We start from the raw sequence: 25,135 nt of genomic DNA, 5'->3' as shown, positions 1-25,135 counted from the left end.
TATTGTAAACAGGTGCATATGTAATCGTCATTTAACTTAATTTTGAAATATTATGAATTTAAATATTTGTATGATTTACTATCAAACTGACTGTAACAAAATCAGACTTGATGTTCTTTGTCATAGCAATAAATAGAGACATACATTCTTCTTCATATAAATTCCAAATGTGTCGTAATTTCAAACGAAATCAAACAGCATGAATTACTGACGAGTACATACTGTGACACTCAAAAGTCTGTTCGTATCATAATCACGCATTTAGTTTCCTTACTGGTGTGTTAGTCGTTTGAATTTTATGTTCACTATTATCATTAGCACTTTCAATCAATTATCTAACCCAATCGCCCCATGAACGTCAAAACAGCTCATAAATTGAGTAAAACTTCTTGCCATAGTGGGCATGTGTCTAATCCCACTATCTAAATTAGATTCATTTTCCCAGCGATAGGAACGAAACCCACCATTTAGTAGCCGTATGGAGACATGAATCGAAGAATAAAGAAGACTAAGCCCCCGTGGGAGGGTCGATCCCGCAACCAAACGCTGGTGACCAAGAAAGGCGAGATACTGATGTGATATAGCTGCTGACTAAAGCATTATCCGTTTTCCTCGAAACGCGTTCGCTCTACCAATCCACCATCACCGAGCACCCGGCGAGAGCAGATAAACGATATTGAATTTCCATTAATTTTCCCGCCTTTCCAGCATCGGTTATTTTTTACTGGAATCGTTTTTTATACATAATGGATTTTTTTTCATATATAGGTATTTTCCAGCCGTTGGTATCACCGCAGCATCATAGCTAAATGGGGTTCATTTTTTCAATTCCAGACGAAAATTCAATTCGAACGATCAGAATGTTTTCCCAGAAATCTACAATGTGCTAGATTGCATGAACGGAGAATATTCATTTCTGTCACGAAGATGAAAGGTTGCATATGAAAACATGGCATTCCGGGAATTCTTGTTATGACGAGAAAAATACTCTGATTGCAATACATGAGCAATGTGATTATTATTTGACATTTGCTGCATATTTTGGAGATACACGGTTTATAGGTTCAATAGTCCTATCATTAGCTTCCTGTGCAAAATCAGTTCATCACATTCTATAAATCAAGCAGTCATGAATTCGATCAACAAAGTTTATTCTATGGTGAAACATTTCACAACTCCGAAAAATGCGATCGTAATTTCGGTGTCATGAGTCAGCCTTTCCCTTTCTGGGAAGTCAACCTTTACTCGAATTCATCCATTATATTTATACACGGGAGAGACAGGTACCAGCATTCCAACCCATTTAGCATTCCCACGCAAAAAATAAAAGACTCGAAAAGGAAGGTTGTTAAAATTTTCCTAGGAAATAATTAGGATAAGGTTCGTCTAGAAGCCGAGCTCAGCACCTCAGTCCTTCGGGTGCGGGTGGGAAGCACGTGCGAGGTATCGGCCCTGAAAGTTAATAGGCCAGGATGGTGTTTCCTTCGGAAAACAGATGCTACACAAAATGCCACGGGATTGCCTTCGGGGAAATTTGGTATTTTTTCTCACAGACGGCGTGTTTTTTATGCTTTTTGGAAGCATAAAAACCGGGTATTCAGACGTCGCAGTTCCGGAGCCTGTAACTTTGATATGTCGAGGGTATAACGATGCAAGGTGAAATAGAGATGAAATCTTGTTTTTCCAGACGCTTAAAGGTAACTACAGCCTGGCAGGCTAGATATAGCTGCGGAGAGACAGAAAAAGTTTGCTTCCGTTTCGGAAATGTTACAGAGAAAATGTCTGAAAATCTCATTTTATTTTTATGAGATAGGAAGATAATTGTGTTATTTGGTACTTTTTGTTTCCTGTTTCGTGTGCAATTGTCTCGGTGGTGATGATAATTTTTCATTAAGTTATTTAGGAGCTATATGTTCATCATTTAAGGGACTGAAGACGATGCGTGGGTTCGATGCCCGGTCCGATCTAGAACATTTCACGTGTCGGAACTACACTAGACTTCCGTGGGCATAGATTATATAAGAGCTTGCCATAAAATATACTAATTCAAGCATTGGTTGGCATAAAAACCGTCTATCTTGAAAAACTGTCGCATTAATGGCCCTTCGCTCATTTTCAACTTCTATTAAATTTTCATACTGCCGTACTCTAACGGAACTATCCACCTACCCTCTTCTAAAGATCATTCTCTAGCTAATAAATCATCACACTAAAGCTTCATTTTAGCATTTCCAACCAACTCCTCTGAATAGCTTTGGAAGTGCTTCAAAGAACATCACGTTGAGAGTAGGAGTAAGCTTGTGATATAATGTCAATGTCTTGTACTCCTAGGCTAAACCATCATTTAAGTTGAAGAAAATATATCTAGATGTTAGATTTTAACTTAAATCCTGGAATTTTTTTTTAAAATTCATATACTGAAATTTTGCTCTAATCTTGCCCTGACACCTTCATACTGATAGCTTTTGTACTCATAATTTTAACCGAATTTCATTACGCTCAGTAGCGTAAGGTGCTTGGGTTCTAACTTCTGCTCAGTAAGCAAAAACGGTTGCTCTAAAGCCATACATCACAACAAACTACGGCCGACAATCGTTCATTATCGGTTACAAGAAGCTATTACAATTAATTCTTTGTCCCCGAAAGGCCTACGTCACTTTTGTCGTCTATGTGATTACTTTGCTTGGTGGGACAAACTGACAAACTGATGTTGTTAACACATTGTTCACGATCAAAGTACGTAGTCTTATCACATAATATGAAAGTAGATGCTAGTTGATAGTGGATAACGTTGTTATCTCAAAATTGGTGAAAATACAATTTGGCACTTATAAGTGATTCTAGGCCGTAAAAGTCCTTCTAATAAATAAGAAAAATCCATGCCTTCGATATTTGGAAGAAGTGTTTCCCGATGACATTTTCCTGTAAATGACTCCAATTTGTCTGTAAAATTGAAAAGTAGAACTAATTTAGGCAGCCTAAAAACACCCAGGAAGCGAAAACTCCCATAGTTTTATTTGAAATTACCGATAAACCTGCTTCCTCAGGAGCAATAAACTGATGAAAATTAGCGATAGAGTCGTAGAAAGTAGCAATTGAAAATTAAAAAGTTACAAAAGAAAATATGGTTTTCGTCGAAAAAACCGCAAAAAAGCATAATAAATTAAAAAGTTACATCAGAAAATTAGAAGATGGCAATAGACAACATATGTTTGAGCAATATTCCATTAATAATTGATAAATTTCCAATTCAAAATCTTAAAGTGGCAATACAAACATTAAAATGAGCCCTAAAAAAAAATCACCAATAAAAAAAAATTCTAATATAAAAAGCTAATTTTTGGGAAATTTTTTAAAGTTTTTTTGGCACTTAAATTGAAATTTTTGATTTAAAATTGTCCAATTAATTATGAATTGTTCAACAATTTACTCAAATTTATGATTTCTATTGCTACTTTTGAATTTTCTGTTGGTACAACTTTTCAATTCATTCCCTGGGCATACAGTATGATTGGACTTTCCACACAACCATACTAATGCAAAAATGGTACAGGCATCGAAAGCTCTCAATTAATAACTGGGGAAGTGCATCTCGAACACTAAGTTAAGAGCATGCAATAAGCTAATATGCCATGAGCAATAAGCTTGAAATTCTATGAAGAAAATGAAGAACATGATGTCATAGTAAAAATTATTATAAAGACATCATGGCTAGATAATGCTATGTTTCAGAGTTAATTTTTTAAACTCTTTATTATAGAGAATTTTCTCCTGCTGGCTGGTTCATCTCTTAATTTATTTATTTATTTATTTATGTTAAAGGGTGATACGGTCAAAATTTGGTCAAGGAAAAACGCGTGTAAATCGGTGAAATCGTTTATTTAAAAAAATCAAATTAAATTTCTTTTTCAAGTTCAATTAGTATAAAATTCAGGAAAAATATTCAGTTAGGCTTCCGCTTTTCCAAATCCGAATTTCCGGGCCTTACGCTTGACCCCTGCCATCAGATTTTGTACAGCCACCTTGTCCACCTTCTTCGCCGCAGAAAGCCAGTTTGCCTTGAACTGCTGCTCGCCCTTAGCAGTTTTTTGGTCTTCTTTAGCTTCCGCTTGACAATCGCCCAGTATTTCTCAATTGGGCGGAGCTCTGGCGTGTTGGGAGGGTTCTTGTCCTTGGGAACCACCTGCACGTTGTTGGCGGCGTACCACTCCATGGCCTTTTTACCGTAATGGCAAGATGCCAAATCCGGCCAAAACAGTACGGAACAACCGTGTTTCTTCAGGAAAGGCAGCAGACGTTTATTCAAACACTCTTTCACGTAAATTTCTTGGTTAACAGTCCCGGAAGCTATGAAAATGCTGCTTTTCAAGCCACAGGTACAGATGGCTTGCCAAACCAGATATTTCTTTGCGAACTTTGACAGTTTCATGTGCTTGAAAACATCTGCTACCTTTCCCCTTCCTTTTGCCGTATAAAACTCCTGTCCCGGAAGCTGCTTGTAGTCGACTTTGACGTAGGTTTCGTCGTCCATTACCACGCAGTCAAACTTCGTCAGCATCGTCGTGTACAGCCTCCGGGATCGCGCTTTGGCCGTCGTATTTTGTTTATCATCGCGATTTGGAGTCACTACCTTCTTGTAAGTCGATAGTCCGGCTCGTTTTTTGGCTCGATGCACGGTTGTAGACGATACACCCAGCTTATTTGCGGCATCTCGGAGAGAGAGGTTAGGGTTTCGCTTGAAACTACCGGCAACTCTCTTTGTCGTCTCAGCGGCTTCCGGTTTTCGATTTCCCCCCGATCCAGACTTCCTGGCTGTCGACAAACGTTCCCCAAACACTTTAATTACATTTGTAACGGTTGATTTGGCAACTTTTAGCGATTTTGCCAACTTTGCGTGCGAGTAGCTCGGATTTTCGCGATGCGCGAGCAAAATTTTGATACGCTGCTCTTCTTGCTTGGACGGCATTTTGACAACTGAAGAGTGAATTCCAAAATCAAAATAGGAGCAACATTCTACACACACACACACACCTTCAAAATGAGGGGTGTTCAGGTTTTTTAAATGCAAAATTGAAAGAAATACATCAAGTTGATATTGACCAAATTTTGACCGTATCACCCTTTATGATCAACAGGTAAAATATTCACCCCAATGACAGTTTACTTATTCTAGACAAATTAACATAAAATACTCTTGAAATTGCACTTATTTCTAAAACGGGAAACATTGAAGTCAAATACATTGTAGCATCCGTAATAGATGCGACACATCCTCCGTATGGGCTCATTCCATCCGTAGTTGGATTGTGAGAGGCGGTTGTTCAGGAAAGCATACGACCGTAGATTACGGCGGCGGGTATTGATGTCGATACTACTCAGCAGTGTAGAACAGTCAATGTTTCCCTGAAGAAGATCACCGACGAAGCTCGCCATTTCTACGTTAGGTCTCGTATCCAAAAGCTTTAAGTTGATAAGCATACAACGGCTTTCATAGCTAGGCAGATTTCTAGGGCCATTCCAGCGAAAATGCCTTAAAGCATACCGGATGAACTTCCATTGAATAGCATCAATACGCATGGTTTCATTTTGGTAGTATGGAGACCACACGACCGTGAATACTCCAAAATAGGTCGCACCAACGAACAGCATAATGCTTTTAGGCAGTATACATTTTTGATTTTTTTTTTTTTTTGCGAAGTGGAATATGAACCCGAGTTGTGATGAAGCTTTGGATACTACGTATGCCACATGATCCTTGAAGCTGAGCTTGGAGTCGATCAGTATTCCCAGATCCTTGCTAGTCGATTCACGTTTCAAAGTTATGCCCGTCAGGGTGTAGTCATGGTGAAGAAGCGAACGCTTGCGGCCAAAGGAAATTACAGAGCATTTCGAGACATTCAGTGACATGCGATTAATACGACACCACTCAGCAAAGACTTCCAATTGTTGCTGCAAGAAAACGGCATCACTAGGTTCTTTTATCACGAAGTAGAGTGTCAAGTCCTCGAGCAAAGGATTATACCAAATTGATAACAAGTTCTGATACCTGGTTATTAAGATTTGATAACTGAAAATTTTATCATTGTGGTTGAGTAAGCAGCCAACATAACACAAATTATAGCAAAAAAATACTCCGTGGATATCACAAAAATAACTGATTTAGTTATCATTGAAAACATCTTGATAGCACATCCTGTGATCCATGCAAATATTTTCAACAAATTTCAAATTATTGGTATTGGTATTAAAGCCTTACGGAGATAACATATAACATGCTTGACAGTGTGTTTTTTCTTACCGTGCTAATAATATTTGAAGTTTTAAAGTAGCCTTGCATCATTTCATATTATTTCAGGATAACAACTGATAACAAAATTAGTCGATGTTGATGACTAAATTAGTTACGTGATAACAACTGAAAACAAAATGATCTCTGGAATAACAAGACTTGTTTTCAAGATGATATTAGGTTATTATTTTACTTTGCTCGGGCATACGATAGTTTAAGGCATTTCAGGATGGTATGGACGTCATTCATGTACAACAGAAACAGAAATGGCCCAAGATAGCTACCTTGGGGAACGCCGGATGTCGCGGGGAAGGATGAAGAAACATATAGCGAATTCGTTTATTATTCAGTTCCAACCTGGATCGGGTATCAAGATTGGGTCTGCTTGTTTTCTGACAAACGTCAGATTGCTCGTTTGTTTTTAAAACCTAGCTCAGGTTGAGGTTCACACTGACAAAAAGTTCGGTTTCGCACTGGGTTGGAACTGGTGTTAACCCCGATAATAAACAAATTCGCTAATAGTCACCAATCTTGACAGACATGTTTCGACCAGTCAGGTAGGAGTAAAGCCAAGTAAGCAGACCATCGTGAACACCTATCCTGTCGTATTTAGCCAACGCAATGTCATGGTTCATTTTGTCAAACGCTGCGGAGAGGTCTGTGTAGATGACATCTACTTGATGGCCACGTTTTACTTCATGAATGATGAACGAAGTGAACGTAACTAAATTGGTCGTCTTGGAACGCTTAGGCATGAAGCCATGCTGATCCGTCGAAATACAGTGTGCAAAACTTTGAACCAATTTTTCGAGTATAATCAACTCAAAAAGATTGGAGGTAGCACTTAACGAAGCTATTCTACGGTAGTTTGAAACAGTCCTTTTGCAGCTTTTCTTGTGGATTGGGAACACAAAAGACTCTTTCCAGCAAGCTAGGAAAACCCCAGATATCAAGGAGAGATTGAAAACGTTGGCTAGAGGTATTGCGAGAGCAGTCAGGCAGCGTTTGAGGACTAACGACGGTACGCCATCTGGACCTGAACCCGTTGAAGTTTTTAGCTGCTTCCCGGATGAAATAATCATTTCGCTGGTGATAGAAAACGGATGGCTGGAGAAGGTTGAGGGAGAGACGTTACTAGACGCAGCAATTACATTCTGAGTGCTGAGTCGTTCGTCGTTGAAAACACTGCTGAATTGTGTGCGAAACAAGTCGGCAATACCCACGATGGAGTCCACTTTCACTACGCCGTCTTATGATACTTGAGGGTAGTCCACTTTCCTTTCTTTGGGCATTCACATGACGCCAAAAGTTCTTAGGATTTGATTTCAGACGACGCTGAAGCTGCATGGTACAGTTGGTTGTTGAGTCGCTTGTAATCCGTGTTCGCTTTAGAATAACATGCTTTCGTGGAATCGGTTTGGTATTTGCTGTGCTTACGAAGAGCAGCCCTTTTAAATTTTTTCAATCGCTTAAGCTCTGAATTCGACCAGGCAGGTTTAACAGGTTCGCGACTAATTCGCTTAGGTACGAATTGATCGATTGCGTACAAAAGAATGTTGGATGTCGTCGATGCCGTGAGGTTAGAATCACAGTCACGCAGTGCCTCTTCCCAGTCGACATTTGAGAGAAAATCATTCATTTCGCTGAAGTTGGCTTCGTCAAAGCTATAGAAGACGCTCTCCACAGTGTATTTGAAATTACGATGAACGTTGAGCTTTATGCTCACCAGCAGAGGAGGATGATGTCTACAGTTCAAGCGCGGAGGGGGCTGATATGATGGAACAATCAGTGCACATCTCATCACTTACGAAACAGAAATCGAGCATGCGGTTGTTATGGTTTGGAATTCCATTCATCTGTCCGAGTCTTGCAGTGCAATAGGCATCCAGCAAATTACATGATGCTTGACCAATCGACGAACAGGATGCACAAGGAAAGTGAAATCCACGAGCATTGCGCTTCCAACAGACGTCGCGTCGGTTTAAGTCTCCCAGGATGATTAAGTTGTCATTGGCGCCCATGTTCGAAACAATCCAATCGAGTGACAGCAGGTGCTTTTCGATGAGAGTGCCGTCGTTTACACGATCCGGAGGAATGTACACCACGCATATGTAAAGGGTAGAGTCACGAGAAGTAATTGAGACCCACAATTGTTCAACAGACGAATTTTCAGGAGGTGATAGTAATCGTGGGTTGTAGCAGGAACGAACGGCTAAAAGAACACCACCGACAGTGTTTTTACTGCTGTTGGATGGCGACCGGTCTTGGCGGAAAACGGTGTATGTACGGTCGAACAACTGACATGATAATGTATTGCCATTGAGCCAAGTTTCGGTAAAAGCGTAGATATCGTAGCAGGCATCACTGCATGCAAGCTGGTACTCTGCCAGGGTGATTCCACCCAGGTTTTGATAATACAGCAAGACATCAGATGACACTTGTTTATCGTTCCTACGGACTGCCGCTTGAACTTGGCGAGACGATTGCTGTGTCGTACAGGTGGTGGGGGGTTCAGGAGCTTCCATAAAGTCAACGGCGGTTTCTTCCGGATCTGGTCCACTGGGGGAATCGACGTCCGATGAAGGAGGGGCTTTTGGCGTACATTCAGGCTTCCAAAAATTTACTTTGGTGTTGTCCTTAAATTCGCGGAATAGGAGACACCCTTGGGCCAGGTTGATGTTGAGAGGGCTCTTGACTTGAGGTCCGGGTTAAATCCGATTTTGAAGGAAATGAACGTCATGGTATTTACATCCTTTCCTTTTGCCACCAGACGGACGACCTCGACATCTTCTGTAGCTAGGCGTTCATTGCAAGATCTCGTACTTGACCGGTGGTGACATCACGAGAGATTCGTGACAAGTACAACCAGAACTTTGGTTCCGATCGTGGCGCTCTAATTCGGTAAACAATTCAAACAATTTGTAGCATTTCAGTTTGTCCCCGCAAAGGTTGAAGACTGCCGTCTTAAAATTAAAAAAAATTACGAAACGTCGTGACTTTGATGTTTTTGAATCAAATGATCTGCAACTAACCGGATGCTGTCCTGTTCCAACATGACACAAACGCTAAAGTGCTGGCCAGACTGAATCGCAACACAGAAACCACCATCAAGATAGCGCTATAACACCTTATAACTCTGTCGGAACGTACTATAAGCAACAAGTTTGTTTGTGACCTTTGACAATCAACAGGAACGTGATTTTTGAACTTTGCCATCATTTAGCAAACGATTGTGCTCATTGACTTCGCGAAATAAAGGTCATGTGATAGACAGAGTAAAGAAAGATTTAACCTTGTAGCGACAATTCCCCGAATGGCAAATCCATTTATAAGTTCACATCACACGCTCCAGGTTGTGATTTCTCATTCATTTATTCGATGGAAAATGATCGTTCACTGTCAAAAAGCGAAACTCCATCTATATTCGGAGAATTTCCTAAATCCAGTGAAAATGACTACCACACCTGTGGGCAGCACAGCAAACGGGCTGATAATACCTGTGAAAACAAATTTACCCACCTCACCTCCCCATCTCTCGGATTCCCGGCGGTATGCCGAAAGATTCTTCAAATACGATAAGAGTTCGACCCGTCGTCGTTGAGCGTCTTTGCTTGCTGGAGAGCTATATCCATTATTTTCACGTATTTTTTTTTACTTTCGATTTGAGCTTCGGTTTATTAAGCTTACCTTACGTTTTCGTGGCGACTCATGTAGATTTTCTTGAATTGCTCCGAGTTTGTTGATCCTAGATCTTGTCGCATTTTTACCGCGACGTGCTCGGGCAGCACCGACAGCAGCAGGCGTTCCTGGAAAGGATGAGAGAAGAAAAGAAGCAAGTAGACAAAAATGAATGGATATAATTGTGCGACCGGGTTGGTTTGGCTGGATATGGGTGGTGCGGTAATTTAGTCTTGTTTGATGAATCAATTTTCCGGTGGTAGCGGAGAGTAATCGCAGCGTGTGATGGATTATCATAGTAACGTTAATGGAAGTGAAATAAACCGGAGTTGAATCAGCTTTCTTTGGAGGAGGGAGTTTAAATCAAAAGCAATGATGGACATGCAATTTAGCTTAGTCTGCATCCACTTCCGCGAATTGAAGCTGAGCAAATGAGAACGGAATGGCGCTGTGCAAGGCCTCCAGAACATTTATAATGTCGTTATAAGTTTGAACGAAACTTGTATCGCTTACTAACTGAGTGTGCCCGGCCTTGCTCGGGATTCAATATAAGCTTGAGTTTATGCGCCAATTGAAAAAAAAAACATGCTTATCTAAGGGGCTGCCTCATATGACCTCTTTATGTCAAATTTGGTTCCATTTGTTTGATTAGTTCTCGAGTTATGCAGAAATTTCTGTTTCACTTGTATGGGAGCCTCCTTTACAAAGAAGAGAGGGGTCTCGAACCATCAAAAAAACCTTTCCCTGCCCCAAAAAACCCTGCATATAAATTTTCACGCCTATCGGTTCAGTAGTTTCCGAGTCTATAAGACAGACAGACAGACAGATAGACAGACATTAATTTTTATATATATTTGTTATATATTTAGATTTGTGTTTGAAAACTAGGGTAAGCGATCCAATAATGGCGTATGCATAATCCCAGATACCCATTGTTACCAGCTATTGGCCCTACTAATTTAAATCACATATCACTGGCATATGCCAAAACTGGAGCAAATTTTAGGTATTGCCATAACTGGTGTACTTCCCCTATAGGTACGTAACGGCGGCCCCAAGTATGCACCTTTAGAATTGTTAAAACAATCCATAAAATAATGAAAAACATTCCATTAAAAACATCCAAATGATCCATAAAACATCAGAGAAAATCCCTTAAAAAGTGTGGATGATCCATAAAAAATATCAATATTATCAATATTTTATGTGAAATTTAGTAACACAATTGTAAAAATGTACTGCTAAATTTCTAAATAATGAGCATTGAAATTGTACGAATTACCCATAAACATATTGCGTCCATAATACATTCAGCAATGAACCTTAAACTAAAGAAAGTGATTCATAAAAAATCAAGTTTGCGCACTTAAAAATATAGACATGATTTATAAATAAGAATTAATGTTTAGGACATTATTTTTTAAATGTTGATCTATAAACCTTAAAAAATTGCTCCACTGATTATCTACTTAGATTCACTATCCTGCCCGTGTATTTTAGGTAGATGTGCAATGCGACGGGCAAGGGTCTAGCTTCCAAAAGAAGATTCTATAATTATATTCGTAAGAAGCATCCTATGGAAGTTTTATTTAGAAACTTCTTTAAGAAGCTTATTCTAGACGCTCGCCCATCGTTCCACTCTTCGGACAACAACAAAAAGGGGAAGAACAGTAAACCTGAGTAGCTACGCAGTAATGTAGCAATTTTCAAATAAAAAAAGGGTCCAAAACATGAAAAACATATGTATATCCCATCGACTATAATTGGAACACACCATAATAAGAGCGTCTACCAATAACTGGAACACTTTTCCTAGGTATGATCCTTAAATTTAACATTTATTTTTCATATTTTCTTAAGAAGATTATTATAGCAGCTTCTTTTGGAAGCTAATTATAGACGATTGACCTCTGCCTAAAAAAACACGACAAATCAAAGTAGTAACGCAGTAATACAGCAATTTTTCATGGTTTATGGATCAAAATTAATAATATAGTGTCCAAAACGTGAAATTTATGCATCATGGCTATTTGGAATATCGGAATAACCCTGTACCGCTAAGCCCAGCGACAACACAGTGGGAGATTTGGAGAGCTACGGTAACGGTCACTGTCAGAAATGACAGACGTCAGGTTTGGTTCAACGGAACTGTGAATTCACAGTTCTATATTTGCTTAATCTAGATACTACAATTTGATTCTAAACGCTATATACTTGATTTACCCTAAGTAAGTAGTAAGTAGCTCATTCTACATCGTTTGCGTTCTTAACTAAAATAATAATTGAATCCTAAATCTAGCCAAATCTTTGTTGAAAGTGACGGAAGATAACTCTCAGTTTGAAAAAAAAAAACTCCCGCGCAGCCTCCTATCGCTTTTCATTGAGGAATTTCTCTTCCTCCAGCGCTTTCTCCTTTGCGCTTTTCTCCTGTTGCAACTGGTCTAGGGATTCCTCCAGTTTGACCTCATTGGTACTTCCTTTTCCAGATTCGGATCCGGCATCACTCCTCGCACTATTCTTTCTGCTAGGTGGTTTCTTTGGGACAGACTTCTTGGTTCTATTCGGCACCTTTAGCATATTTGTGCACTTCGAGCACGTCTACGGAACCTCATTTACAGCTGTTGTCTTACCAGGTCCAGAAATCGCAGAGATCACACTGGACCATATCATCTGCGTGGTCATGGCCTTCATAAAGCGTACAGTTTCGATCGCTGCTCTGTTCTTCACTCAACGGTGGTGTTGATCCTTCTGACATTTTGAGATTATACATATCCGATGTTGTTCTTCAAGAATGTAGAATGGATTAATGAAAGCAACTTCCTCAGAGCAGTCTCGTTTTGGACAGCTTGAAGCTGAAATAGGTTTTATTATAAGCATTATGATTGGTTTCGACTTTATATTAGCTTAATCCGAACATGGCTATATTTTTAAGTGCGCAAACTTGATTTTCAATAGGGATCAATTGCAACATGTTTATGGGTAATTCGTACAATTTCAATGCTCATTCTTAAGAAATTTAGCGGTACATTTGTACAATTGTGAAGCTAAATTTTACATAAAATATGGATCATATTGATATTTTTTTATGGATCATTCACACTTTTTGAAGAATTTTCTCCGATTTTTTATGGATCATTTGATGTTTTTTTATGGAACGTTTTCCAATATTTTATGGATCAATTATTGGTTTTTATATTCAAAAGTATGTTTGCCGTACGTAACGTAAGTGTTTCGTCTAATTAATTATATAAGTTACACAACAGCAGCGAATCGTACACTTCACACATTGGATCACATCTGTTACATGCCAAAGCCATAAAGTGAATTTCTTGTCTCTGAATTATTACTATTATCAATCATTACCTGGTCAAAATTTCTGGAGAGCTCTAAAGCTTGTATTGGAAATAGAAACAAAACACAAAAAATATTCATGACATTTGTCTTCGACTAGCTTGATCAGGTATCATTCTGTAGATCTTTATCTGTCATTGTCTCAGGATATTTGTTCAAGACTTCAGCTTGATCTTATATGATTTTGAAAATCTTCATCTGCCCAACATTTCATATCACATCTCTCAGATATTCTCTCAAATAGCAGGTTGCTGGTGAAATTATTCCCAAAACCTTCAAGTGATCAGACATCTTCAAAAGTCCTTCAATATTTGTTCATGACTGCAGTTTGATTAGGTATTATTCTGAAGATCTTCAGCTGCCCTACAATTCAAACCACCAAGATTTACTTAAAGATTCTAGGTTGGTAGGAAATTATTTAAAAAACACCAAGTGATAAGAGGTCAACTTAAAAACAGGATGTTTTTTCAAGCTTTCAGATTGATCTGGTATCACTCTAAAGATATCCAAGTATTCCATAATCGCTATAGCATCTCTCAGATTTTATCTCATTTCAGCAGCTTAGAAATTATTCCAAAGTCCTTGATGTGTTTTAAGATCTCCATAAAGTCGTCTTAAGGTTGCTCAGGTACTACTATACTATACTGTAGATCTCAAACTCATCATCATTTCAAATCACATCGCTCTGATATTATTTTCTCGTGATGAAAGGTGGCTCCAAAAATATTTCAAATACCATCAGGTGATCAGAGTTTTTTTTTTGTACAAGCCTCTGGTTGATCAAGTTTAATTCTAAAAATCTTCAACTATGCAACAATTCAAATCAAATTTTCAGCTATGCACTGAGTCACCTGGTATGGTTGAGGGACCAGCTCAGGATAGAATGATATGGTTATCTCAGGATGGTTTCGTCATCTTACCTTTGCATATCACTTCAAAATAACTAAAATGCATAAATGGTTGTTCCTTCTTGTTTTTACTTACTCAAATCCAATACAACAGAACAAAATATGGTTCCGGATAATCGAACCCTCGAATAATTGAACCCTCGGATAATTGAACCCCCAGATGATCGAGTCCGACCTGTACCACCATATTTTTTAATCAATTTTTTTTAATTTCTGAAATAAAATTGCTTTAAATTTGGGAGCAATTTGAGATCACACAATCAAAAATAGAAGCGTAAAAATCGCGTAACATTATTGAGTGTAATGCCAAAAAGGCGATTACGGGTTTGTTGACGGGCATGGAAGTCCTGTCACATCCATAGACAGCTCCTACTACTTGTCCGTGATTTCTTATTTTATATTCGCAATAACCAATGGCCATTCGTTAACGGCAAACTGCGACCCGTCCGGTAGCTAGCAGCTAAGCTCCACTGTGCCCTCACTTACTCAAGCGGTACATCGGATGCTTCCCCAAGCGAAGCAATAAACGCATGACATGTATTGGCTCAGACAGTATCAGCAAAGAGTACCAGTCTACCTGATGCCAGTGCGGCACCGATTGTGACCCATTTCTTATATACAGTCTCTTATTAGAGCGCTCAGCATAGGGCAGGGGGTAAACTCACTGTACATTACTTTTAGATCACTAAAAGTCGCGTGTTTCCATTTAATGCGTCCTAATGGCATACAACGATAGCTCTCAAATGAGAAAAAAATTATGGAGCCAATTTAGGAGTTTTTTACCACTCCTTTTGCACACGTTAGTGACTACAACATTTTACCGAAAAATTACTTAACAGGATCTGGCAATCAAACCCGGCGCCTCCGACATGGAATGTATTTATTGGCATACGGGAGGAATCAATTCTGATTATTTATGGGCTGCTGCATTGAAAATGATGGCAACTATCAGTGCCGAGAAAGTTTGAAAATTTATCTATGTGACACAAGAGGAAAGTGTTTTTTTTCCTTGATTTGTTTTCCGTAGATCTTGTTATCCGTGATGAGCACCAATGCTACCAACGCCAGGGAGGCAGCTCCCACACCTGGACCCTAATTATCGAGCCATCAACTCATGAACCGGGGACCAACGGCTTTACTTCCCTTCCGAAGGAAGGCCTCATCAAAGATGTTATGCCTCAGAACATCCCGGCGGGATTGAAGCCAGGCCTGCTGGGGTGAGAGGTAATCACGCTTATCACTACACCACCGACGCCGCTGAAAGGAAAGTGGTTGTTTCCAAACCAGTGCTCCAGATATGGATCTAAATATTCTATGCACAATGAACAATTTCGAGTAAACTGCTCGAAAAAGTGAGAACGTCCTGTTGCAGAAGAACATTAAATTTAGACTGCTCCTGAGTAGAATAGATAAGTGATAAATACGTCCGGTTTCTGTTATTAAAATTGTATAAAAGCAATCAATTCTAGCCTAGGATTATGAATTTTACATGGAATTGATTTGAAACCTACCTGCTCGGCTGACTGTTCCTCGATCAGCATCTTCACCTCTAGGCCTTGTTTTGCTTCGAGAAAAGCTCTTCGTTGTTTGGCTTCAGCCAGAAAGTAGTTCAGCAAACCGATGGCCGTTGCTGCCACCAGCAGGAGAACGTTTGCAACTTGCTGTCGAAAGGAAAGGGACGAGACAAGTAAAATACTATAATTAATCCAGACATGGTTTTAAATTGATTCCACTTTGACATCCAGTGGTGCGACCCCAAGCTATCGGTTTCGTTCTGTGCCTTGAAAACGGTGATGGGTTAAGCCCCATCAATTTGGTAAAATCTAATTCTAGATCCAATGTCAAGGAAGCAGGAGATGGATGAGAAGCGGAGGAAGACAGTTGCAAACAAAACTTCATCACTCTTACCTGTTCCCAAAAATAGTTTTCCTTTTTGGCCAGCCCAATGATGGCATTGATATAGGTTGCGAATGACCCCAGTCCCAGCAGGATGCCGGTATACTTTAGCAGCACCGGCAAGGTAACGTATACTAAAAAATTAAGGACCACAGCCCATCCGAGGGAATCTCTGAAAATGAAAATAAATTATGGACAACCGTGTGAGCGACAAGCAAGAATAAAGTAAATGGAACATCGGGGCTGTAATCAGAAAGAAACGGATAACATCGGATAAAAATAGATATACCCAGTAGGGTGAGTCAACTTTACAGCTCCCTACAATTCCCTAATACTCTTTCGAACTGTATTGAGGTTCGCAACAGCTGCGCCAAATTTGAACGAATTTAGTTACGATCTGGATTTGCGGGAGAACTTTAAAGTTTGTATGGGAAACCGATTGAAGATTTTCATTTGCATGTCAAAAATTCTAAAATTGCTCAATTTTTAGATTTTGATTGGAAAAACTATGTAGAATAACGTGATTGATTCGACTTCTGTCCATTAAGATATTAACTTTAAATTTTAGGCCAAGTACTATGTATAGGTATGCGGAAACCTCTAGCCCAAGTAATATTTTTGGTTTTATCATGGTTTTATAGAGGTTTATATTACTTGGGAGGCCAAATAACTTTTGCACCGAAATCGAATCGATTTGTAAATTTCAACCAAATTGTTCTGTATAGGTTTTCTAATCTAAGGCTCTAAGTCAAAATTGAAAAGTTTTTGAATGTTGGACAAGCAACTAAATTGTTTGGCTCTATTTCCCATACATTTTTCGATACAAACTTATTTATTCAGCAAATCCAGATCGTAGCCAAATTCGACACAATTTGACACAATTGCTGGGGGCCCCAATACAGATCGAAATAGTAGTGGGGAGCAGGAGTTTGTGTCCCCCATACAAACCTCACCCACCCTAATACCCATATCTTTACTACACTCGTAAGGACCAGTTTTGTAGAAGGAAAGAGTAAATTGGCGAATCGCTTTTATTCGGTTCGGTGGGTGCTAAGGGTTAACACAAATGTCTATCGGTATACCAGTGCGATATCTAAAGGGGATGAAGTTTTTGCGCCTTCTGAAAATTGAATGAGATGCCGGCGGATCGTAAGATTTGCTCCGCTTTCCACCGAAGCCAAATTGTTTTGGTATGAACGAGCGTGTGAAGCGTAAAATAAATATCTCCACTAGTTACAACCATATTTTAATATGTTAATCGTTTAATCCTCTGTTTTGTGAGTCAACGATGGAGGAGAATCATCCCATTCGAAAGTAGAATTTAATTACGACAAAAGAGATGAATACAATGCTGAAATCTGTCCGGACGGACCTTTTGGCTCAGGTCATGGCACAGATAATTGACGGAATGTTTCCTGTTTATACCTTTCGGCAGGTATTTAAGACGGTTTTAGTAGGTTAATTAAAATGCAAGGCTTCTCGCTTTTGGGGCGGCTTTCCTGTGATTTTCATCCCCAGACGGTTATCCACAAGAGATAATTGCCGGTATGAATAAGTGGTCCGAAATTAGCTATTAAAGATAATGAATGCTATAAATATGAATAAAAGAGATTTAAATAGGGCAATGTGGAATAGGTATGTTTTATTTATAAAAAGCACCAAATGGTAATGGAACTCGGTAGATGAGTTGACGAAGTGTTCTAACCAGCGCATGATGACGCAATCTCTGACTATGTTCGTTCAACTCAATACCATTCCTGACTGGTTGCACTTGTTCAATTAAATTCCAGCAAGTTTTGAATGACCTATTGTAACAATCCTGGGCCGATTCATACCCATACGATTGAACGAGCGCTATATCGGTTCACGGAATAGTTGCATGTTCACAAAACCATCCACAGAGCACATATATTTGAACAATGCCATACAAAGCATGTCTCGGTTCGGTTATGGTTACCTGCTACGACAGCATTCGAGAATGTTCAACCTTGTTGTGTAATGGAAACCACCTAGTATGAGCGGGAAATAGAACAACAACGCCAAACGCCCGTTCCATTGAAAACCACGCGTTTACAAAAGCGATGAAATGGAGCAAATTGCCAACCACTGGGATGTTGCTTGAGGCAAACCTAGTGGACCTGAAATGCAACCCGTTTCGAGGTAAATTGCATGAGACTTTACTGGCAATTGACGGTATATTGAAGGATGTAATCAATTTGAGTTTTTAACAAGTTAATCCTCACATTCGAAAAATTTCTTCAGAAATTTATTTCCACAAAACACTAATACTCTTTAATTTAAGACACAACCCAAACCGATGAAACTAATCTAAATGGCGATCTATTAGACACCAAAACAAACCAATTCTACATAATAAATCTTCCACTGCCTTCTCCAACATAATCATCGCTGATTTCCTTGGATTTCCTCCATCGCATCGCATTATAAGCAACAATGTATTTATTTTCCTATTTTCGTTGCCATCGAAGTAGCTATTAAGCTTTTCCTGTTTACGATTGCCATTTACTAGAATCCCGGCCCCATCTATTTACCGATTCCGTGCGCATCCTTCTCCAGTTTCTGTATCTATAGATTCACGCAATCGGTACGAAGCTTTCGGAACCAATATGTCTTGGTCCAATTCCTTCAGTCCATAACTATTCGACTGGAAGGAAAACATATATCTTCGTTTTTAGATAAAAACAATACCGTTGAGTCTCCGATTCCTTTCAAAGTTGTATGTGTTTTTACTGATTCTATGATGCTACAGAAGGAACTGGATCACTCGTCGTAGGTAAAACAACTAATTCAAAGGTTATATCATTCAGATTTTCAGGAAGAATCTGAGTCATAACTGTACAAATGTACTCTACTCCATTTGACAAACCTATTGATCAGCATCAGAAACTCCAAAGTCCAACATCTCAGAAACCAAACCCCTTGTGCACTTACCTCGGAGTAACGGATCCTTTCAGGAACAGCTGCAGGAAGAGTTGCATGATTGCCAGCAGCCAGGCTGCGTGTGGTGCCACTTCCCAGATGAATCCTCGGAAGCGGCCTTTACCGCCGAAACGCAGCACCACCGCCAGGATGATGTTCAGCCCGAGGAACACGCTCAGTATCGCTGTGAATGGTGACGAAAACGAAAAAAAAAAAAATGGAAAGTCGGTGAATGAGAAAATATACGGGCAGGCAAAATTGAATGGCTATAAGAGATGAATGCGGATAATGGAACCAACCGGCTGGCCGACAGACGGAGTGAGACGAGAGCTGATTGGAAAACCGGCAGCTTAGGGAGATTCAGTGAAATTACACAATTGTCAACGTTGATACAGTCATACATGGTGAGTACCGTGTATGCGATCGAGTCATTATGTAGATTATTATGCGGTATTTCAAAGAAGAAATTTCAATTATATAACATGATAAATATGTCAAAAATTGCTATAAATTCAACTTTTTTTGAAAAATGTAAGGTCCCTTGGCAAGTGAGGGGTCCATTAATTTGAGCTGAGGAAAGTGGCAACCTAATGTTTTCAACAGTTTCAACCAATCAAGCGAATATATTTAAATATTTAAAGACTATGTGTCAATGGCGGCCTGGTTTCAAAGCGAATTCTCACTAATAAATAACTAATAATACGCCCGATGGAATCCATCTATACATAAAGGATGAGACGTAAACACACATGTCATGTTTATTAAGTGCTCCGAGACTGAAAAATGTCACGTCTGTAATGACTGAACTTTATGTCAAAATTGATACTCGTATATGTCAGTCTCTGAGCACCTAAATTTACATGAATTTTTCTTAGCGTGTATGTAATATTTACAATAATTTGGACACATTAACGATTTCGGTCCTTTTTAGCGTATTTAGGCCCATTTTTTTATGTTTTCAAGGACATTGTCTGGCTTATAATGATATTTTGGCGGATCTAGGCCTTTTTTTTAGGATTCCAAGGTCATATTTATGTCCATTTTCCCATTGATTTGGGTCCATTTTGACCATAAAATATTGGTGGGTCGCGAGATTATAGAACTTCTTAAATTGGATCGCAATCAGGGTTGTTATTCGATAATCTGAAATTATCGTCGGTCATCGATTAACAACGCCCAGGGTGCCACTCAGGCATGCATCTATCAAGAAGTTATTGGTCTAGCGGTTTATCTCAAAGTCATTCGAATTTGGCTTTGGATTAGGCTTGATACTCGTTAAAATGTCTTTTCAAACCACACGCACCAGACGAAAACTTTGTCTTTGAGAGAATTGGAATAAAATAAGAAGCATTGAATTTGGGAATGGGGAAAAGTTTCGCACCAAAAGTTTCTGCAAACAAAAAATATGGATTTTCCCGGCTCTAAGAACTGGATGTGGAAAACGTGGTTGTGACTACTCCGCATGAATGGGCTTATAATGATTCAATCAGCATGAAAATCGAAACTTTTCGGACACATAAATCTGATCTCAGAAAAGTTCTGTAGTCTGCCTAATTAAGTCGGTGGTACAGTAGACTTACCTATGGCCTCCCAGCCCTGACCTTGCGGCACCAGGATGGCCCACAAATCAAACAGGATAGAGGCCGCCAGATAGCACCCGAAAGCGACACGTTTCTGCTTGAGTGCATAGCTCTGATAGAGCTTCTCGAGCACATCATCCGGCAGCAGTATGCTGGAGGTCGGCAGATTGGTGCCAGTCGGGTTGGTTTCTGCCATCGCCGAGATGGTGCGTTATTTTTCGTTCTTCCTGTTCTGCTGCTACTCCTACGCACGCGTTCCGGCCGGCCGTCGTTGCTTGTATTGTTAACACCAATTTGATTCGTTTTTTTTTTTTTGTTATTCTCTTCTCGATCTGCTGGGAAGGCTTAGTTAGGTAGGATGACGACGATGAGGAACACTTTCCGATGGTAGGAAAACAGGAACACTAGAACACACGCACATAGACTACTATTTTTTTCGTACTGGTCGGCCCCCAGATTATCAGCTGAGTGATTCTTTTTCTTTTATATCTTCGTGCTTTGTCACTTTTTTAGCTTTTAACAGACTCAGGCTCCTTTTATGGGGGCCTCTTCAGAGAGGAAACATTTTGCTTTCCATCATGTAGACAGCCGTTTTCTCACGTGCTGTAATAACGAGAGGAACAAAAAATGACGGGAATCCGCACCACTATAGGGATGGCACTGAGCATGTTGTTACTGTGAACTTTTCTGCCGTTTGAAATAAAAGTTCTCGTGTTAAAGCTATTATTTATCCGATCATACTTCAAGAAACGCCCGGTCGAAATCCCATGTTTGGAATTTTATGTGCTGAATCTCGACATTTTTTGCCGAGATTTACACAACCGAGTTCTCGGCAAACATATTTTGCCAAGATCTCAGCAAAAGTGAAATATGGCTGCTGAGTCTCGGAAAATGTTTTGCTGAATCTCAGCAAACAAAGGTCATGTTTGCTGAGATTTTAGTAAAATGTAATGCTGTGCAAATCTCTCAACCTTGTCTCGGATATCAATTTATCCTAGCGAACAATTATGCAATGTTTCAAGGAAATCAGAAAGATTCATATGAACAGTGTATAACCAAATTTCCCGTACTCCTGGAAATTTTGATCAACATTTTGTAAAACGGTGAATAGATAGATTTCAGCACACTTTGCTGACGACTGATCAACTATATACTGTTATCGGTTTAGTTTGGACTTGCCTGGCCGAGGTGGTATGATTGGGGCTCTAGCCGGGAGCAAGAGGGGATGCGTAACCCCCTCCCCTCCTCTATTGTGGCCAGTGATGAAACTTTTCTTTATGAATGACAGACACTTTTTGTCAATTATTAAATTATATTAAATTAACCATTTTGTCAATCAATTCTGGTTTAATTTTTACGAGCAATATAAGCGAAGAAAAGTCAACAAACATTTCTACACACTTCGGCGAACATCTTCAAATTTTGCCAAGCCTTCGACAAATTGTTTACCATTTATCGGTTTTATTTGTTTGTGAATCCTGGCAGTTTTTTTTTATATTTTTTTATGCTTTCGATTGTAATTTTGATTGAGATTCTAAAGAGATAAAAAAGTAGGATACAATTTTATTACATTGCTTTTTTATTCAAGTTCATGGTTCCAGGAAGAATAAGACACTTAAAAATCACTATCAATCTACCACGGCCCATGGGTAATAGAACAAACTCTTTTGCTTATTAAAGCGCTCCTAGTGGAGGTTTTTGGAAGCTCTTGTTTTGGAGACAATCATCATGCAAAGGAGCGTAGAAAAAATCGTGCACAGTAACCTGGAAAGTCAATCGCAGTCCGCGTCCAAGCTGGCTAAAGTGTTGAATTTTCCTAGAAACACCGTATGGTGCGCAGGCATGGAAAATCATTTGCATTCATTTCATACATTAATTTACATTCATTTGCCTCTAACTTTTTTCATCAACAGTAAAAAAAAATCTGTATCTGTATCAAATCTGTATCTCTTATGCATCACGAACTAGAGCGGGCAGAACTTGTTACTGTGAAGTTCTGATTAGGTTGTACCGAACAACCATCCTTTCGGTTTTAGAGTACGGCAGCTTTTGCTTCCCGCAGCAAAAACACACATTCTTAAGCTGCAACGGATTCAATACCGTTGCCTTCGTATTGCTCTAGGCTGTATGCACTCCACTCATACGATGAGCCTCGAAGTACTTGCGGGTGTTCTCCCACTGACAGATCGTTTCGCTGAGCTGTCTTTCCAGTTTCTCATCCGTAAGTAATGAATCCTTTGGTAATAGAACACTTTGAGAAGCTGCTCGACCGAAATCCTCAAACAAGATTCATGAATCCTGATGAATGTGGGCGTCTTAGTGGAATACCTGTATAATGAGTATTAGTACAAGACACTGAAGAAGTCTGCACATTATAGACGAAATACGCGTATCTGTCAAGGATAAGCAAATAAAGTAGTGGAATTAAATGGAAAATACTAATCCTTCTCTCTCTCAAGATTCATGAGTTTGTACTGTGAGTACATGACGTTGGAGGTTGGTCCTTCTTTATTAATCTCCAATCGTGATTGCTTTCAAGCCTTCTATAGTTCCTCTGTAAATTTTGATCTGACCATGGTGCAAGAAGTCCATGGAATACCAGATCACCATCGGCCGATGGTTGTTCCCTCAATTTTTGCAATCAAGTACCACCATGTAAGTAACGATAAAAGATTTTTCACAGATGGGTCAACCATAAATGCTTCCCTGGATTTGGTGTATTTAATCAATTTCATAGCGCCTCTTATAAACTGCAGAAACCATGCTCAGTATACGTTGCGGAACTCGCAGCTATATTTTACGCAGTAGAGCGAATTGCCTCACTACCTTCTGACCATTATTTCATTTTTACGGATAGTCTTAGCTCATTGGAGGCTATTCGTTCAATAAGGCCGATGAAGCACTCCTTGTATTTCCTGCCTGAAATACGATCTAAACTGAGTGCTTTAGCTAACTGCTCATATACTATCACCTTAGCTTGGGTCCCATCTCATTGCTCAATTCCGGGTAATGAGAAAGCGGACTCATTGGCTAAGGTGGGCGCTATGGAAGGCGATATTTTTGAGCGACAAACCGCCTTCAACGAATTTTTCTCCATTGCTCGTCAGCAAGTCCTCATCAGTTGGCAACAAAAATGGAATGATGGTGAATTGGGAAGATGGTTTCATTCTATTCTCCCACAGGTGTCGAACAAACCATGGTTCAAAGGGTTGGACATGAGCCGCGACTTTATACGCGTTATATCAAGGCTTATGTCCAATCACTGCTCGTTAGACTCGCATTTCTATCGAATTGGGCTCTCAGTCAGCAATTTATGTGCGTGTGGCAGTGGTTATCACGATATCGAGCATGTTGTTTGGTCATGTACCTTACACCGTGTTGCCAGATCTTAGTTATCCACATCCCTCAGGGCCCGAGGAAAACAACCCGCGATACCCGTTAGAGATGTCTTGGCGAGCCGAGACCTCGACTATTTGAATTTAATTTATGTGTTTTTAAAACGGATAGATTTGAGGATTTAGTAGTTAGTGTCATCTTGTGTTCTCCCAAGTTGTTAGCTGCCCATCGGTGTACCCCCATGTTTGTCTTTTTCATCAGAGTGTCGCCTAGTTCGAGGTCAAGAGCACATTGCTCTCCAAACCTTGTGTTCACAATCCCTACCCTGCCATCCATTTGTTACAATTTGTTACCCCTAACCTCGAGATAGCCGCGAGTAATCGGCCCCCGCTTTACTAACGTTAGTTTTAAGTAATTTTGTTGTCTAAACAATGAATATCGGCTCCGCAAAGCTACCGCAAATAAGCCTGGAAAAATAAACGAATTATTAAAAAAAAAAACTTGTTACTGTTTTTCAGTGAATGTAAAATACATTCACTGAAAAACAGTAGTGGCTTCTGTTCGCTCTGGTTCGTCATGCATAAGAGATATGGATTTGACTTGAAAGTTGTAGCTAATAACAAAACCTACAAAAGCTCTATACATTATTTTGTGGAATGCTGTCGAAGAAAAAAGTTTGAGGCAAATGAATGTAAATAAATGCACGATATGAATACAAATGATTTACCATGCCTGATGGCGCGTGCTCGAAACGTACAGAGAATCCTTGACGACGAATCGAAAGCCGCCAAGTAAACGTTCAAGCTCCATGGAAAGGTCGCTAGGTACATCAGAAGCAACCCAGGTATGTCCGATCGCGATTTGAGTAAAAACTATGATACCGTCCGTAGTAAGTGCAGCGAATTCACTACCACTAAGACAGGCATACCGTGCCATGCGAGCAGGAACCGATAGCTAATCGATAACAAATGAATATCTTAATGTGATATGATACCATATTTTGGTATGCTTGTGGTATAAAACCTTGTTTTGACATTTTTCAGTAATCGAAATATTTTGTTAAATATCAAATGAATACCAAAATAACGCAATGTGATCTTTCAGTTTTTTGACAATAATACATAAAAGAGTTATTGAATTGGTATTAGAAGACCTTC

The 25,135-nt window shown here is 39.5% G+C and overlaps 1 protein-coding gene across 4 annotated transcripts in view; it reads right to left on the bottom strand.

The window, feature by feature from the left end:
- Ac3 (Adenylate cyclase 3) overlaps positions 1-25,135 on the bottom strand; it is a 145,336-nt gene that overhangs the window by 63,561 nt on the left and 56,640 nt on the right. For all 4 annotated transcript variants that reach the window (XM_065224423.1, XM_065224427.1, XM_065224426.1 and 1 more), the window contains 5 exons: positions 20,643-21,245; positions 19,075-19,246; positions 16,135-16,294; positions 15,738-15,887; positions 9,977-10,095 (listed from right to left, as the gene is read on the bottom strand). In XM_065224423.1, the coding sequence (XP_065080495.1) occupies positions 9,977-10,095; positions 15,738-15,887; positions 16,135-16,294; positions 19,075-19,246; positions 20,643-20,838 (797 nt within the window). In that variant the 5' untranslated portion in view covers positions 20,839-21,245. The remainder of the gene's footprint in view (positions 1-9,976; positions 10,096-15,737; positions 15,888-16,134; positions 16,295-19,074; positions 19,247-20,642; positions 21,246-25,135) is intronic.

This window comes from Ochlerotatus camptorhynchus, unplaced genomic scaffold, assembly GCF_037179485.1.
Source record: "Ochlerotatus camptorhynchus isolate MF236.1 unplaced genomic scaffold, CSIRO-AGI_Acam_v1.1 ptg000211l, whole genome shotgun sequence".
In the NCBI taxonomy this organism is placed as follows: Eukaryota; Metazoa; Arthropoda; class Insecta; order Diptera; family Culicidae; genus Ochlerotatus; species Ochlerotatus camptorhynchus.
Note: the sequence above shows the minus strand (reverse complement) of the source record. Positions and strands in the feature narration are given on the sequence as shown.